An 18,104-nucleotide genomic window follows, 5' to 3' on the forward strand; every position below is an offset into this window, starting at 1 on the left:
TCTGCTTCCCGGGTGCTGGGATTAAAGGTGTGTGCCACCACTGCCTGACTATTTTTGCATATACTTTAAATCCTTTTATGACTTAACATCAATTATGTTGTGCACTTTCCTATTTCATGGTGAATTCAGTCAAAATCACACATGAAAACTCTTCTCAGTTAGTCATTCTGCAGTTTTTAAGTTTAAGAGCCACAACAGAAGTGTTAGTTGTTAAATCTTTAGAACCTGAGTGATGTATATTGATATTGCTGATGAAAAATATCCAATTATTTTTGTCCTTATACAGTTGAGAGAGAAAAGAGGAAAGATGAGTTACTTGATATTGCAAAGTCAAAGCAAGATCGTACAAACTCAGAGCTGCACAACCTGAGACAGGTATGTCCCAGCTGTCTTCTGTGACCATAGATGAGAAATGTGGGGGAATTAGGAAGCTGTCTGCCTGTTGATTTTTTGTTGGGGGAGTTTCTCTGTGTGTGTGTGTGAGTGTGTGTGTGTGTGTGTGTGTATGTGTCTGTGTTTTGTTTGTTTGGGGGCTTTTTTTTTTTTACACAGGGCCATCCTGGAACTTGTTTTGTAGACCAGGCTGGCCTTAAACTCTGCCTCCTGTTCACCTGTCTCTGCCTCCTGAATGCTAGGATTAAAGGCGTGCACCGCCGCCCAGAACCTGCTGATTTTGTTAATGGTGCCTCCTGGATCTTCACTACATCAGACACACATCACCTTTAGTGTAGCAGTCTTGGCTGTGGGACTTAGAGGTTAGGAGAGGAGATGTATGGAAATATCCTCTTGCAACCATCTGGTCTGTTTTAGGATTTCAAAGTGCCAAGCTGTTGATTCAGTTTGGATTTGTTTTTATTGTATTGATTTGTTGACATCTCTGGCAGATTTACGTAAAACAACAGAGTGACCTGCAGTTTCTTAATTTCAATGTAGAAAATTCTCAGGAATTAATACAGATATATGACTCAAAGATGGAGGAGCTAAAGGCCCTGGAATGCAGGTAACTGATGGTGTTGATCTTGATTTTTACTTCCTCATTAAGTCAGGTTTACTCTGGCTTGCTGTGAGCCAGTACTTGCTGCTGTGTCTGGTATGGTAGGAAATAAATCTTTGTACACTAATAATTACAATAATCCTAGTGCTATGGGGGACCTGATGTAAGAATTTTAGGTGTAATCTGTAGGTTTCAACTAGTCATCTAACAAAAATAAATCATAGACTAGGTTTGTGTGTCCGTGAGTAAAAGGTTCTGAGCTGGAGTAGACGCTGCAGAGCTAGCCAGGCCTTCATTAATGCAGCACTTCCATTGTATAGGCAGTGGGATTACTATCGGGAATAAGATCCATGGGACTTGGTACCAGCCTCAAAGAATAATGCAAAGAATAACATCATTAGCTGCAATAGGAGCTCAGATGTTCCTGTCTTGCCAGTTCGTATGTGGCATCCTTCCCTCAATTGTGACAAGAATTGTGGGGATGATTGTAAATTTGAAACAGTTGAATAATGGCTTGATAATGCAGATAAACTACCAGAGTGAAGTCCATTTTCTTCTTCTTTTTTATGTTTTTGAGATACATTCTTACTGAGTCGTCCTGCTTGGTCTTAAACTGATGGCAGCCTTCCTCTTTACTGGGACTACAGACCTGTGTTGGCATGCCCAACTAAAGCCATTGTGCTTAAAAAGAAGAGGAATTGGGGCATCCCAGTCTGCAGGGGACTGCAAAGTCTGGACTAGATTGTCAGTGACTGGTGACTCCAGCTCCTCTCCCTGGGAGAACTGCTGCTGGCAGCAGCATTCACTGTGCTGGGCTGCATTTCTGTCCTCATACCTTCTTCAAGGTTGCCACTCTGTTGCTCTACATCCCATCTATTGCTGCCACCCGCAGACCCCAGGCCCACACAGTGTTCTCTTTCAAGCAGAAGCCTTTGACATGCCTTTTCCCTCTTTGAAATTCATTGCCACTGTGAGGCACTGGATGAGTTGAGGTTGCTTCTTAGAAGTGGTTCATGGGGGCTGGAGAGATGGCTCAGCAGTTAACAGCACTGACTGCTGTTCTGGAGGACATTTCCCAGCACCACATGGCAACTCACAGCTGTCTGTGACTCCAGTTCCAGGGGCCCTAACATCCTCACATAGACATACACTCAGGCAAAACATATAAAGTAAAAAATAAATAAATTATTGAAAAAAAAGAAGTGGTTCATGCCATGGCTGGTAATAGCACTTACCACTGAGCCTGAAGGCCTGAGTTCAATCCCAGCCCCCATATGATGGAAGGAGAGAAGCAACTGCCATTGTCCTTTGACCTCCATGTTCTCTCTCTCTCTCTCTCTCTCTCTCTCTCTCTCTCTCTCTCACTCTCTCTCTCTCTCTCTGTCTGTCTGTCTGTCTCTCTCTCTCTCTCTCTCTCTCACACACACACACACACACACAACCAATCAAAGGAAGTGGTTCATACCATCATGGAAAGAAAGAATACAAACCCGGTATGGTATGCACACCTGTATTCCTAGTACTCAGGAAGATCACAATTTCTAGGCCAGCCTGGGCTACAAAGTGAAAACCTGTCTTAAGTCAAACAGATGGGATCCCTGATAGGAAAAAGCCTTAGAGAAGGCTGGTAAAGGTCCTGTTACATTTCTGTAGTAGTCTTGATTTTGTTGCTGTTGTTTTGATGGTAAACACAATGAGTGAGGGATAGAAAGGGGAGGGAATGTAGGCTTGGCGGTCAGAAAGGCTTCCTGTAGGAGGTGGACTTGGGCTCTGAAAGTCAGACTAATGGGTTTATTGGGATCTAGGTCTACTAATGGGGCTTGGGGGAAGTAATACTAGTATATGATAGTATCAAGTCAATCTTATAACTCCTTTTTTTTGTAATGCCATTGTAGCAGAGACATGTGTTTATCAGACCTTGACAATAACTACCCAAAAATCGATACTAAGAGAGAGAGAAATCAGAAGTCATTGGTTAAGGATCAAAAGTTTGAGGTCGCGTTGGCTCAGCACAATAGGTCAGACAAGAGCTCTTGTGATGCATGCAGAGAGAAGAAGCTGCAGGTTAATACTGCGTTTGGGGAAAAGAGTGTAATTGCTCTCTCATCTCTATTTACCAAAGACTTACTGGAGAAACAAAAATCTTGGTCTCTGGGTGGAAAAATCCAGACTGAACCCGAAAACAAAGTTACACTATGCAAGATTCATGCAAACCCACCAAAAAGCAATGCAATGGAGTTTCAGATCGAAGAGAAGCAGCTCTCGGAAACATCCGTCTCGCTGCCTGATGAGAAGCAGTGGCATGACATCAATGTTTACCTGGGCCTTTCTAACTGCTCTGCCTCAAAGCATCTGGAAAAGCCTGATGGGGACTTCCGTAACCTCGCAGATACAGCTGAAATCTCATGCTGCGTCCAAAATGAAATCTGTGTGGGTGACAAGGACCTGGGGGAGTCCAAGTGCTGCCACCCGAGTAACATCATTGTCGAAGCCCCAGGACACATGACTGACGTGGAGTGGATGAACATTTTCAAGCCTTCCAAAATGCAAAGAATTGTTCGCCACAAAACTGTGTGCACTTGTTCAGGAGGTGTCGGTGGCACGAAATCTTCAGCAAGGTCAGTGACGTTCATATCTGTAAACACAGGGTGTAGGCGACAGCAGGCACAGAAAGGGCTGCAGTAGACGCTTATGCCTATGGCTAGTGAGAAAGCACTGTTTGCAAACTGCGGTCGTATCTAAGACAAACTTAAAACAAAATTTGGCTCTTTTCCTCATGGCATAGACACTGGAGTCTTTGTGCAAGGGGACTCCAATGGAGAACCTGCACTGAGGTCTACTTCTGAGGCAGAGGTTTTACTTAAAAATAAAACCAATTATGAGCTGGACAAAGATGTTTTATTAGAAAACAAACAAGTAGGTCACTGTGCAGAGTGGAATGCTGTCCTGGAGCATTCCTCACCCCAAGGGTCCCTTCCAGTTGACATGCTGACCCTTTGAGCCCAGACTGCAGGGCAGACCCTGCATCACAGTTTCTGTCTGACCTTACCTAGGATCACGCCACATGTTACATACCCACTACACCTCACTTTCGTCCAGCTCATGCCTGTTTTCAACTTTCCATTCCCCAGGCTTTCTTATTTTCTAAATAAGTGAAAGACAGAACAGTGGTGTTTAACAAGCTGATACAAGTAACTGGCTTTCTTTTTTATAAGATAATTAGTATATGCTAAATTATTCAAGCTTGTCTTATTGTTAGAGTTGCTGAATCTTGTGGCTGAGTGGCACTGTAATAAAGCCTGCTATTTTTAAGTAAAGCATAGGTCTTCAGAGCACAGAAAGGATGAGGTTTCTGTCTTGAGAGCCTTATTTTAGTCACTGCATTGACTTCACAGGACTCATGATTCAGATTTCCAGTACTTACACATGTAGAGCAGCCTCTGGGCCTTTTAAAGAAGCTCGAGACGTTAAAACATGCGGATATTCTGCCAAGTACAAAATTAAAAATCGTTTGCTATACTAAATGTCATTAAGTCATTTAGTTTTTAAAGATCTTTGGAAAACTGAAAGTATCAGGAAGGCATAGGTGTCTGTTTCTCCCTACTAAGCAAGACCTTGTGTGTGTGTTGTACTAGGAATTCAAATGGGGGCTTTGATCATGCTGTGAAGTTGCTCTACCACCACTAAGCTACAGCCTTGAGCACCACCCCCTAAAAACCTTTTATCTATCTTTCTTTCTTTCTTTCTTTTTTTTTTTTTTTTTTTTTTTTGATTTTTCAAGACAAGGTTTCTCTGTGTAACAGCCCCAGCTGTCTTGGAACTCGCTCTTATTGACCAGGCTGCCCTCAAACTCACAGAGACCCGCCTGTCTCTGCCTCACTACTGTCTGCCTAACACATTCTTTATTTATAAGGGTGAAGCCGGCATTGGGTAGTTTTGAGAGCTGTGTGTGTGTGTATTAAATTAAATTTAATGTATGAATAAATTCAAATTTACATTCAGGGTTTTCCTTCAATGCCCCTTTGACCTCACTAACATTTAAATACCAACTTGTTCTGCCAGCCGAGCCACAGGCACGGGACAAGTATGTGATTAAGTAGAAAAGATAGTGGTGTTTTCCTGTTTCCTCAGGTTACGAGAACCTGTGTATCCACTTTATTATCTGGGTAAATGTTCACTTTTGTGCCTCTTTCCACTTAACAAGTAAGGTCTCTTTGTGAGGGGAACCACAGGCACCTGCTCTTCTGTGTTTCCTGGGCTCTAGTACCTGCAGGCAGTGGTCACCTGCCCAATGCCTCTCCACTTTCACCAAGTCACGGGCCCATGTCAGTTCCACAAGCCAAAAGCCTACGTTTTGACGCTTTAACCTTACACTGTTAGTAATGCTTACCCCTGCCTTCTGTAGGATCTTGTCCCTAGCACCTTATTTATTGATTGATTGATTGATTGATTTTACTAAAATTGTGTTTCTGTTGTTTCAGGGTTTGAACCCAGGGCTGAGAATATTAAGCTAGTGAGCTTGTACCCCAGCCTCCATACTTAAAAAAAAGTTAACTACATCTATTTATTAGTGTGTGTGCTACAACACCAGTGTGGAGTTGAGAAGATGACTTGTGGGAATTGGTTCTCTTCTACAATACGGGTTCTAGAGATTAAATTCAGGTCCCCATACTTGGTGGCAAGCAGCTTTACCCACTAAACAATCTTAGTGGCCCTTCTGTACTTCTAAAATGTCATTTATTGGGTTTTTTTGAAACAGGGTTTCACTGAATTGATCTGGTTGGCCTTGAAATCACAGAGATCCATTTGTCTCTGTCTCCTGAGTTCTAGGACCAATGGTATGCTCTACCAAGCTGAACCTTTGCGTTTTTTTTATAATAGGAGTTTCAATTCGAGAGAAACTTCCCTTCTTTTTTAAAAAAATATTTATTTATTCATTATGTATACAATATTCTGTCTGTGTGTATGACTGCACGCCAGAAGAGGGCACCAGACCCCATTACAGATGGTTGTGAGCCACCATGTGGTTGCTGGGAATTGAACTCAGGACCTTTGGAAGAACAGGCAATGCTCTTAACCTCTGAGCCATCTCCCCAGCCTGTTTTTTTTTTTTTAAAGACTTTTTGAGACAGGGCTTCTCTGTGTACCCCTGACTGTCCTGGTACTCACTCTGTAGCCCAGGCTGGCCTCGAACCCAGAGATCTATCTGCCCCTGCCTCCCGAGTGCTGGGATAGGTGTGTACCATCACCACCGGGCTAGAAGTTTAAAAATATATTTTTAATAATTTCAATTTATGTATATGGGTGTTGTCCAGAAGAGGACATTGGATTCCTTGATAATAGAATTACAACTAATGTGAACTTCTGTGTAGGTGCTGGGATTGAACCGCGGTACTCTTCAGAAGCGGTGTACAGTCGTGTGTCTGTGTGCGCACATACACACACACACATGCACATGCATGCAGTTGTCTGCGGAGGCGAGAAGAAGGTGTCAGATCTCTGGGAAGTGGAGTTGTAGGCGGTTGTAAGCAACCATGTGGGTGCTAGAAATAAACTTGGATCCTCTGTAAGAACAGCACATGCACCAGGCAGTGGTGGCTCACGCCTTTAATCCCAGCACTCGGGAGGCAGAGGCAGGCAGATCTCTGTGAGTTCGAGGCCAGCCTGGTCTACAAGAGCTAGTTCCAGGACAGGCTCCAAAGCCACAGAGAAACCCTGTCTCGAAAAGCCAAAACAAACAAACAACCAACAACAACAACAAAAGAGCAGCAGATGCTCTTAATTAGTGAGTCATTTCTCTAGCCCTACTTCTGTACTTTTTGAGGGAGGGAAATTCCTTGTTCTTGTGGTTACCCTGAACTACAGATTTTAATTTTTACTTGCAAAAGCATGCATTAATGTGTAATACTCTGGTCAAATCACCTTGACTTCCTTTCAGACAGCATGTTTGAGCTGGAGGTGCTAATGTGTGCTTGTTAGCCCGGCTCTCAAGAGGCTGTGCTGGAGGAGTGTGAGCTCCAGGCCAGCATGGGTTGCATAGCAGGACCCTGTCACATTCTTCTCCCCACCTCTTTCTCTACTTTTCCTGCAGACAGCGTTTCACTCTGTCCCTAGCCTAGCATGGGACTCATTGTGTAGCTCAGACTGGCCTAAGCTGTGGTCTATCTTCCTGCTTTAGCTTCCTTACCGAGCGCTGAGATTATAAGTATGGGCAACATGCCTGGCACTTTTTGTCCTCTTAGCATACTTTTAAATGTATGAGTGACATGCGTGTGATAGTATTTCTCTTTGGTCTTTTTGTTTGCAGTGAACTCATTGCCATCCAGCCTCCCCAGTGTTTGGGTTCCTCAAAGTCTGCAGAGAGAGAAGATGAGCCAGAGCCCCCTCCAGACAAAAGAACCTCACCCAAGAGTGTGTTCATCAGCAAAGATGCAGCGTCGCCCCATGAAAAGGTTTATGTTTTACATGAGAGCTCCCAATGCAGTCAAGCAGAGTTTCTCCTCAGCAGGCTTTTATTCTTCTTCTTTTTTTTTCCAGAATGGCCTTCTCATAGAACTTTTATTCTTCTTATTGCTTAATTTTGGCCATTTGTAGGTTTTTACAATCGCAGGTTTGTGTGACTGAACCATCTCACACACTGGACAGATGGTTCAGCAGTTTGTAGTGCTTGCTGCTGTTGGCTAAGACCCAGGTTTGATGGCTCACAACCATCCATAAATCCATTTTCAGGAATCCTCTTCTGAACTTCATGAATATGAGACACACATGTGCATATACATACAGGCAAAACATTCATACATACAAAATAAAATGCATCTAAATAGTCTCAAGAAACCAAAAAAAACTGCTGAGATGGCCACACCCCCTTTACATTTATGTATTTGATTGCAGGGTGGCTTTGGTTTGGGGTAAAGACAATCACAGCCAAGCCTGATGAATTGAATCAAACACCTGAATCCACTGGGTAGAAGTAGAAAACTGACTTTGCAAAGTTTTCCTCTTAACTTCATGTCATGGAACATATCATCTACACACAAAATAAATAAATGTTTTGTTTTTACATTAAAGGCCAGCCGGGCGGTGGTGGCGCACGCCTTTAATCCCAACACTCGGGAGGCAGAGGCAGGCGGATCTCTGTGAGTTCGAGGCCAGCCTGGTCTACAAGAGCTAGTTCCAGGCCAGGCTCTAAAAAAGCTGCAGAGAAACCCTGTCTCGAAAAACCAAAACAAAAAAATTTTTAAAAAAATTAAATTAAAGGCCATCTAGATGACTCAGAGAGAGGGTAAAGGTGCTTGCCACCAAGCCTGACAACCTGAGTTTGGTTCCTAGAACTTACACGTTGAAAAGAGAACTGATTTTTTTGACTTGTCCTCTGATTTTTGCCCTGAAAAAAAGAAACCAATAAAAATAAAATAGCAAGATTAAACTAAAGCACATTTCCACATACCTTTAGTCTAAGGTTCTATTTTGAAGTTGTTTTGACCTGCTAATTATGACTTGAGTTTTTAAAAGATTTATTTATTTTATGTAGATGAGTACTCTATCTGCGTGTATACCTTTGTGCCAGAAAAGAGCATCAGATCCCACTCTAGATGGTTGTGAGTCACCATGTGGGTGCTGGGAATTGAACTCATGGCCTCTGAAAAACAGCCAGTGCTTTTAATCACTGAGCCATCTCTCCAGCCCTCCCCATTTTTAAAAAATATTTATTTATTTATTTATTTATTTATTTATTATGTATACAATATTCTGTCTGTGTGTATGCCTGCAGGCCAGAAGAGGGCACCAGACCCCCTTACAGATGGTTGTGAGCCACCATGTGGTTGCTGGGAATTGAACTCAGGACCTTTGGAAGAGCAGGCAATGCTCTTAACCTCTGAGCCATCTCTCCAGCCCCTTGGGGTTTTTTTGTCTATTTTTTTTTCTTAAAGACAAGGTATCACTCTGTAGCCCTGGCTAGCCTAGAACTCATTACGTAGATAAGGCTGGCCTTGAACTCACAGAGATCCATTTGCCTCTGCCTCCTGAGTGCTGCAATTAAAGGTAAGTGCCACCACACCCATCCCGGCCTGAAGTTTTTATTTAAGAAATGTTTAGGAACCTTTTCTTATAATTAACTATAATAGGTTCTGTTTGTCTTTCTTCATTTCATTGAGTAGGTTATAAGAAATAAAAGGAACTGGTTATTTTTGTAATACTGATATCTACCGTTGACAGTAAGTATTTGTGTCTATAAGCTGTGATTGCGCAAAAATACTTAGAAATGCACCTCAGCTCACAGTGCTGAACTGCGCTGTTGTTTCAGGATGACTTTTCTCCTACTAGTAAGCTCCAGCGCTTGCTGGCCGAGTCTCGGCAGATGGTCACGGATCTGGAGCTGAGCACGCTGCTGCCCATCAGCTGTGAGAATCTCAACAGAAGTGTGCGTTCCCCTTTCTTTGTCTTAAAAAAAAATGTGTGTAGGTGTATGTGCAGGGTGGGACGTGCCTCTCTCTCTCTCTCTCTCTCTCTCTCTCTCTCTCTCTCTCTCTCTCTCTCTCTCTCTCTGTGTGTGTGTGTGTGTGTGTGTGTGTGTGTGGCATATGTAGGCCAGAAGACAGCCTCCTCAGTGCTCAGTGCTGTTGCTCAGGAGCTGTCTGCTTTGTTGTTTGAGACAAGGTCTCTCAAGGACCTTGAGCTTCATGATTAGGCTAGACCTGGCTGGGATCCACCTCCTCCACCAGCACTGGGTTTAGAAGAGCATGTGCCACATCTGGCTTTTTATGCAGGTGTTGGGGATCAAACTCAGATCCTCATGCTTGCATGGCTGACACTTACTGACTGTTCTATGTCCCCAGCCCAGATTCTCTTAAGATGTACATCTATCCATAGGGTCTCAGTATGCTAAGCAGTGAGGCTCAGGGAATCCTGGGAGGTGGCTATTCTATAGAAGGAAGGTTTGAAGAAGAAAGGCACCGTGCTGAGGAGAAAAGCCATACTGTGGGACTAGAGGGTAAGACAAAGCCAAAAGCTGTCAGTGTCAAAACTGCCCCTGTTTCTTTCTAATTTGTGGGACATCTGAACGTATGCATTTAGTGTTTGTTGTTTTTGTGCTGCTGTGATGGAGCCTAGGGTCTTCTGTAGCAAGTACCTTACTCTTCACCTAGATTCTTTGAGATGTTTTACAATACATAAAGTTTCAAATTTCTTTCTTTCTTTCTTTCTTTCTTTCTTTCTTTCTTTCTTTCTTCCTTCCTTCCTTCCTTTCTTTCTTTCTTTCTTTCTTTCTCTTTCTTTTTTTATTTTTTATTTTTGTTGTTGTTATTTTGTTTTTCCAGACAATGTTTCTCTGTAGCTTTGGAGCCTGTCCTGGAACTAGCTCTTATAGACCAGGCTGGCCTCGAACTCACAAAGATCTGCCTGCCTCTGCCTCCCAAGTGCTGGGATTAAAGGCATGCGCCACCACCATGCAGCCTGTTTATTTTTTTTAAAGACAGGCTCTTCCTATGTAGCACTGACTGTCCTGGAACTACATAGAACCAGACTAGCTTCAAATTCACAAATATATTTTTTTTTGCCTCTGCCTCCTGAGTGTTGGGATTAAAACTGTATGCTTCCATCTTCAGCTCCAAAACTTCAAATTTAAAGTGTACACAGGATTTTAAGAACACACAGAGGTAGAAAAAAATAGGGCTGCAGAGATGGCTCAGCAGTTAAGAGCAGCACATGGTGACTCATAGCCATCTATAGTCTAATGCCCTCTTCTGGCATGCAGATAGAATACTCATACATAAAATAAATAAATAAATAAATATTTATTGTTAAAAAGTAGAAAAAATAATTTTAAATTTTATCTTCCTCCTCTGTATACTTTAAATTTTACATTTGTTTATTTTTTAATGTTTATTTATTTATTGTATATACATTATTCTGCTTACATGTCTGCCTTCATGCCAGAAGAGGGCACCAGATCTCACTATGGATGGTTGTGAGCCACCATGTGGTTGCTGGGAATTGAACTTAGGACCTCTGGAAGAGTAGTTAGAGCTCTTAACCTCTGAGCCATCTCTCCAGTCACCACATTTGTTTATTTTTGTCTGTGTGTTTTAGGGTCTTATCCTTAACCCTCACTAGCCTGGGATTAATAATGTTAGATCAGGCTGGCCTCTCACCTCAGTCATGGAGACCTGCCTGCCTCTGCTTCCTTAGTGGCTGGGATTAAACGAATATGCCAATATGTCTGGCATTTCTGTGTGTTTTCCTGGGTGGGGGAAGGCATGGATAATAAAAACCCAGATACAGATATTGGGGTTTAACCTGATGATCAGAAAAGCAAAGCAGCCAAGCCACTAGAGAGCTCTTACCTCTAAGTAATCCTCAGACTGAAAGAGAGTGAGTTCCTGTCTCATCCGGTTTATTGTTCCTCTCTAGTGCTGGGACTCCCTAGTATGGGGATTAAAGATGTGAGCCACCACCACCTGGATCTGTTTCTGCATTGGTCTTGTGTAGCCCAGGGTGGCTACGAACTCACAAGAGATCTGTCTGCTTCTGTCTCCCAAATCCTGGGATTAAAGGTGTGTGCCACCACTGCCTGGCCTCTAGTGGCTTAGTTTTACCTTCTGGTCTTCAGGAAAGCTTTATTTATAAAACACAAATAAAATATCACTGTGTGTGTGTGCATGCACACACAAGCACATGTGAGAGAAAGAGAAAATGTGCTTAGGTATATGTGGGGGTCATTTCCTTCCTTCCACCACTGCTGTGAGGATGAAACTCAGGACGTCAGGCACAGCAGCAAGTGCCTTTGCCTGCTGAGCCATCTCAGTGGCTTTCATGCTTTCCAAAAGCATTTTAGAGCAAATTTAAGACATAGTCTTTCACTTACAGATACTTCAAGATGCATCTCTTTCAGGTGTGTAATTTCTTTGGAGGGATGAGGCAGGTCTTACTATGTAACTAGTCTAGAACTCACCATCTTCCTGCCTCTACCTCCTAAAGTACAAAGTTATGTACATGTGGCACCATACCCAGTAGATGAGGATGTTTAAAAGCACAACTGTAATAACATTGCCACGCTCAAGACAAGCAGCTGTAAACCCCGAGTGTCCTCTAATGACTGACTGCGCTAGCTCTCTCCCACTTACTTGACACCTCTGCTTCCTCTCTGTTCAGGTCAATACCCTGCCAAGGTCTGTCCTTTGCATTTCTTCCCCTAAAGTCCCTCTAATCATAGTTCATGGATTCTTTTCTCCTTCTCCCCTTTCCTCCTGGCTTTGAACTCGCAGATCCACCTGCCTGTGCCTCCCCAGTGCTAGTCCCACAGTTGTCTTGTTTGTGCTTTGTTTGGAGGCTGGGCTAGAACTGCCTCTCACAGCTCTTCCCTCGCTGTTCCCTCTCCCTTAGCGTCTTTAACTGGTGTTTGGATCTGGGGACTGACTTCACTCAGCTACTGAGCTTCTCCCTAGTTGGAAACTGTCATTTTTTTTTTCAGGATTTTAAGCATTGATATCAGCTGTTTCTTCTGAGCATAATAAGACTTCAGCGGCAGTTGTATAAGCCACCTTGTAGATTTTATTGCATCCATGTAAACAGTGTACAGATCAATAGACTTGAAGTCTATTCCCTAATTGTGAAGTAGAACTCGGAACTTACATTTCCCATTTCAGACTCAGGGAACATTCCTTGGACATGCTGTCTTTGTAGTTAAAGATATTTGAAAGCCGTTTAAGTTAAGCTGTTTTTGTGTCTCTGTTCAAAACCCCAAATAATAATAATTTTTAAAAAGGTCTATAAAAATACTGTACAGGGATGGAGAGATGGCTCAGTGGCTCTTCCAGAGGTTCTGAGTTCAGTTCCCAGCAACCACATGATGGCTCACAACCATCTGTAGTGGGATCCGTTGCCCTCTCCTGGCATAAAGGCACACATGCTGATAGAGCATTTAATAAATACTCTATTTATTTAATAAATCTAAAAAAGAAAAAATTACAATACAAAACTATAAAATATAATTTTTCCCCTTTAAATTTGACGTTTAAATATTGACCAACTGATTGTGTGTGTGTATGAGTGTGCACATGCATAGAGGCCAGAGGCCAGTTGCAGGAGGTAGTTCCTTCTGTCTACCATGTGTGTTCTGGTGATTGAACTCGGGTTCTTTATTCCCTGAGCCATCTCACTGACCCCTGAATTGCTTTCCTGTTAAAATCAACATTGCTGGGGTGTAGCTCAGTTGTATGGTGTGTGTTGGGCATATGCAAGGCTCTTGATTTCATCTCCATGGCTAAGAACCCTACCCCCAAACCCAAACAAACAAACAAAAAATACCAAATCTTAATGAAGTATAATTTACATACAACAAAATGAAGACATCTCATTAAAAACAACTTTAATGTGGGGCTAGGGAGGTGGCCGAGTGGTAAGAACCTTGTTGCATAAACGTGAGGACCTGCGTTCACACCGCAGCACCCACATAAAGCCACACGTGGACGTGTGCGCTACACTCTGGTACTGTGGGAGTTCTGAGGCCTGTCGGCTGCCAGTCTAGCTCTAGATCCAGAGAGACTTGATCTCAAAGGATTACATGGCGTAGTGAGCAGGACACCCATGTCCTCCTCTGGCCTTTACTCACATGTGTTGACACTCGAACCTGCACACATAAGCACACAACACAAGATGTCTTCAATGTCTGTCCTCCTGCTTTAATGAAAATCCTGCTGATTCAGTAGCCCTGGTCGTGTGTGTACCCATTGTAGTAGCCAGTGAGAAGAGAATTTCTATTGCAGGAAGCTCCTTGAGAGCCCTTTGAAGTGAGGCCTCTGGACTCACCCCACATCCCTGCAGACTAGTTATGCCTGATGCAGAGCTTTGTAGAAATGCAGCCACATAGCATATACTTTTTTCTATTCGGTGCTGGGAACCAACATGAGACCTCCCCTCCAGCCTGTGTTTACTCTTCACCTTTTTCTTGGTGTTTTAAGAGTCATCTATATTGTTGGTGCATTGGTACTGTGTCCTTCATTGCCAATTGATACCCTATTGTGTGACTGTGTGTGCATGTGGGGTGCACTTGTATGTGCAAATACACATACATATGTGTGCAAATGCTGATGGAGGTCAGAGGACAGTGTTGGGTAGTGTTCCTCGGGTGCCTCTCACCAAGTAAGCTAGTCTGGCTGCTCACCTCTCTGCTTCCCCGCCTCTGAGATTTCCAGCATATTCTAACACACTTGCATTCTTTTTTTTTTTAATAATAAAATTTAATCCTGCCCTTGCTTCCTTCAGCAAATCCTACTGGCATGCGCCACCACAACCGGCCACACTTGCATTCTTTAAAAGATTATTTTTACGTGTGTGAATGTTTTGCCTGCCTTGTGTTGTGCACCATGTCTGTTCAGTGCTCGGGAAGGCCGGAAGAGGGCGTTGGGTTTGTGTGAGATCCGATCTGCTCCCTCAGCTTAACGCAGAGCTCTCTCATTTTGGTCTCCATGGTGTGGATCTGCATGTTTGTGAATTGTCTCCATGACAGCCTCCATCACGGCACACGGTGGTTGATCACCGGCTACCCGAGCTGCACAGTAATGACCTGGAACGGGGGTTAGGAGTGAAGCACAGGGAAAGGACAAAGCTGTGGCCTCAGGTCTGGATTGAAAAGATATGGAAGCCGTGCAAGGCTGCTGGAAACTTGATTTGAGAGAATTTTGAGTTGGGAAGACCCAGAAGAAATATCTAATCCTAATACTTCACTTTTTTCTTTTTTTAAAAAAGAAAAACAAACTTTTTTTTATTTTACATACCAATCCAAGTTCCCACTCCCTCCCCCAAACCTTCACTTTATAGATGAGGGAAGGTGATTAAATCCTTTACTCAGCATTCCACAGCCACGATCAGAAAATCAGTTAACTGAAGAAAACAAAAACCAAAAACACTGGCTCCAAACAGAATATTTTCATATGGATTAACTGGTTCTGGAGATGTCAAGAAACAGAACTTAAACAGCAGAAATGTACTTGGTAACAAGTTTCACACACTCTTTCCCCCATTCCTTTGAACTTGCTAACGCAAGAAATAGGAAAAGCAAACAGTTTTATAAAAAAAAAAAAAATGCTTGTTTTTGCAACAAGGAAGCAGGGCAATGTTCTGAGCAGCCACTCCCCCTCTCTGAGGCATCGCCATCCACAGCTAAAGACAAGGGGAGCGACTCTGTGGACAGACGCTCCCCTGCCACACTGGGGGGCTCCAACTGCAAGGCTCCTGTCCTTTGACAAGCACTGTCACTTTGTGACTCTCCCAGGGACTTCTGCAAGACTACAAAATGGCACAACTCTAGGTTTTCCTTTCAGCTTTGCATAATAGCCGAGAGCCTGTTTACATGGGACAGGGACTGAGCCCAGCAGGACACAGAGGTACAGAGCACAGTCCTTCATGTATGCTCTCTTATGGTGTTATTTAGTGAACAGTTGATATGTGCGACAGCTCACGGGCGGGCTCAGAAGACAGCTCTCCTTCCACCATGTGGATCCTTGGGGTCCAACTCAGGTTGTCAGGCTTGCTGGTGGGAACCTTTAGCTGTTAAAGACACCTCACTGACCCCATTTTTAGATATTATTTGGTTTTTCAACCACTGTGAATGTATGAACTATTCAATAACAACAATAACAGCAGAACCCCAGTAAGTAGACAGAAAAAAAGGAAAGAGTAAATTGCAGTACTGCTGGCCACACCCAGGGCAACCCCTCACTATAATTGAGAACGGGGCAACTCAACCCTAGGCCAAGCGTGGCATTGTGATTAATACACAGGACTGGACATTCTATTTATAAGCTTAAGATTTATGCCTGTAATTCCAAAATTTGGGAGGCTGAGGTTAGAGGATCATGAGTTTAAGGCCAGCCTGGGCTACATAGTAAGACCTTATCTCAAAAAACCAAAAAAGTGGTCAGGCGTGGTGACATATACCTTTATCCCAGAGCTCACCAAGTAGGCTAGTCTGCCTGGTCAATGATCAACCTCTCTCCATCCTGCAGCTCTGGGATTACCTGCCCATGCTAACACTTTTGGTTTAGTTTTGAGAAAGGGTTTCTCTGTGTAGCCCTGGCTGTCCTGGAACTTGCTCTCTAGACCAGGCTGTCCTTGAACTCATAGAGATCCACCTGCCTCTGCCTCCCGAGTGCTGGGATTACACCACCACTGCCCAGCCACATTTGTACTTTTTAAAAGATATATTTATTGCTATTTTATGTGTATGAGTGATTTTGTTCGTATGTACTCTATACCATATCTGTACAACCTGGTCTACGTAGCAAGCGAGTTCCAGGATAGCAGGACTGCAAGACCTTGTTCCAAAACAAACATGCAAACAAGCAATAAAATAAAGAAAAATTAAGCCAGAAATATGGTGCACACTTGAATCCCAGCACTCTGGAGGCAGAATCAGGAGGATCTTTGTCTCTATCTCAAAAAAAAAAAAAAAAAGGCAGCCTTTAAGATGGCTCTGTGGGTCTATGGGGAAACTGACATCCTAAATTCAATCCATGGGACACATATGGTGGAAGCTGAGAACTGATTCCGGCACGTTGTCTTTACCCCCCAAACATGCCATGCCATAGACAAACACAAATAGGTATAATTTTAAAGAATCTTTAAAAATGGCAACAACATCTTGGAAGTGGTTTCGAATGCCTTTAATCCCAGCACTCAGGAGGCAGAGGCAGGTGGATCTCTGAGTTTATGACCAAATAGCCAGGGCTACAAAAAACAAAAACAAAGCAAAGCAATAAAAAATGGCAACAATAACAAAACAAAAACGATGAGCTGGTGAGATGGCTCACCAGTAAAGGCTCTTGCCAGCAGGGGTGACCACCTAAGTTCTATCCCTAGATCTACCAGGCAGAGGAGAACCACCATACACATGCCAAGCCATGTGCTTAAACACATGCACACACACATACACATTACCATACAAATAGGTAGAGAAAGAAAAAAAGACTTTGTAAGCCAAGTACAGTGGGAAAAGTCCCTATAGTCCCAGATACATGGAGACAAAGATGAGAGAATCTGAATTTAGCCCCTCTGAAAACTGAAAACAGCACATTGTCTGTCAACGTTCTTAGTGGTGTGTGTGTGAGAGAGAGAGGGGGGGGAAGAGAAAGAGGGGGGAGAGAGAGAGAGAGAGAGAGAGAGAGAGAGAGAGAGAGCGCTGTGGCATCCGTGAGTAGCGGTTAGGAGCTGGTCTCTCCTTCCACTGAGTCTCAGGCACCCTATTCTGTCATCAGGCTTGCTCACTAGTGCTGCTTTCTACACCATCTCTCCAGTCCCTCTAAGGCCTTTGAAAGGCATTCCTGCTATATGTGTGTCTGGTTGTCTAAAGTGTTTTTTAAATTTCTATAACCTGGATACTAATTCTGGAGTTGTTTTCTAGAAATCTCTAGAAGTCTCAGAAGAGCCAGATGACAAAAACACCCTTGTCAGTCATTGAAGGAAACAAAGTCAACTTGGACATTCACCGTGGCTATGTGTAGGTCACCTTTGCTTGTCTCACCTTATATCAAAATTTATATTAATAAGCAACTGGGAACGTTGATAATGTAGAGTCAAGGCTACACACTCATCTGACCAGTAATCTTCCTCTTTTGCCTGATCTACTTTTACTACAATTAACTTGAGTAGAATGCCAATTACTTGTAAGAGAAATACAGACCAAAAAATTTTTTGTTCTCAATACTGATAATTTTATATCTAAGGGAGTTGGCATATAAATCCAACTTTAAAAATTGGGATTTTAGCCGGGTAATAGTGGCGCACGCCTTTAATCCCAGCACTCAGGAGGCAGAGGCAGATGGATCTCTGTGAGTTCAAGGCCAGCCTGGTCTACAAAGCAAGATCCAAGACAGCCAGGACTACACACACACACAAAAAAAAGCCCCTGTCTTGAAAAACAACAAAAAGCTGGTTAGTTGGGCCTGCAGGCCCAGTCTGCAGTCCCTATGGGGAAGCTGATGCAGGCAGGATGACATGTTCAAGGCATTAGATAAACCTAGTGAGACCCTGACTCAAAAGGAAAAAAATGGGGTGGGGCGAACTCGAGGTCAGACATGGTAGAATACGCTGTGGTGATTCTAGCACTCCGGAA

At 43.3% G+C, this 18,104-nt stretch overlaps 1 protein-coding gene across 1 annotated transcript in view; it reads left to right on the plus strand.

Moving 5' to 3' along the window:
- Ccdc62 (coiled-coil domain containing 62) overlaps positions 1 to 18,104 on the plus strand; it is a 46,446-nt gene that overhangs the window by 27,073 nt on the left and 1,269 nt on the right. The window contains exons 7-12 of the mRNA XM_038345769.1: positions 287 to 375; positions 885 to 1,000; positions 2,890 to 3,612; positions 7,302 to 7,446; positions 9,300 to 9,416; positions 17,394 to 17,489. Of these exons, the coding sequence (XP_038201697.1) occupies positions 287 to 375; positions 885 to 1,000; positions 2,890 to 3,612; positions 7,302 to 7,446; positions 9,300 to 9,416; positions 17,394 to 17,450 (1,247 nt within the window). The 3' untranslated portion in view covers positions 17,451 to 17,489. The remainder of the gene's footprint in view (positions 1 to 286; positions 376 to 884; positions 1,001 to 2,889; positions 3,613 to 7,301; positions 7,447 to 9,299; positions 9,417 to 17,393; positions 17,490 to 18,104) is intronic.

The sequence above is a fragment of the Arvicola amphibius genome, chromosome 10, assembly GCF_903992535.2.
Source record: "Arvicola amphibius chromosome 10, mArvAmp1.2, whole genome shotgun sequence".
NCBI classification, from domain to species: Eukaryota; Metazoa; Chordata; class Mammalia; order Rodentia; family Cricetidae; genus Arvicola; species Arvicola amphibius.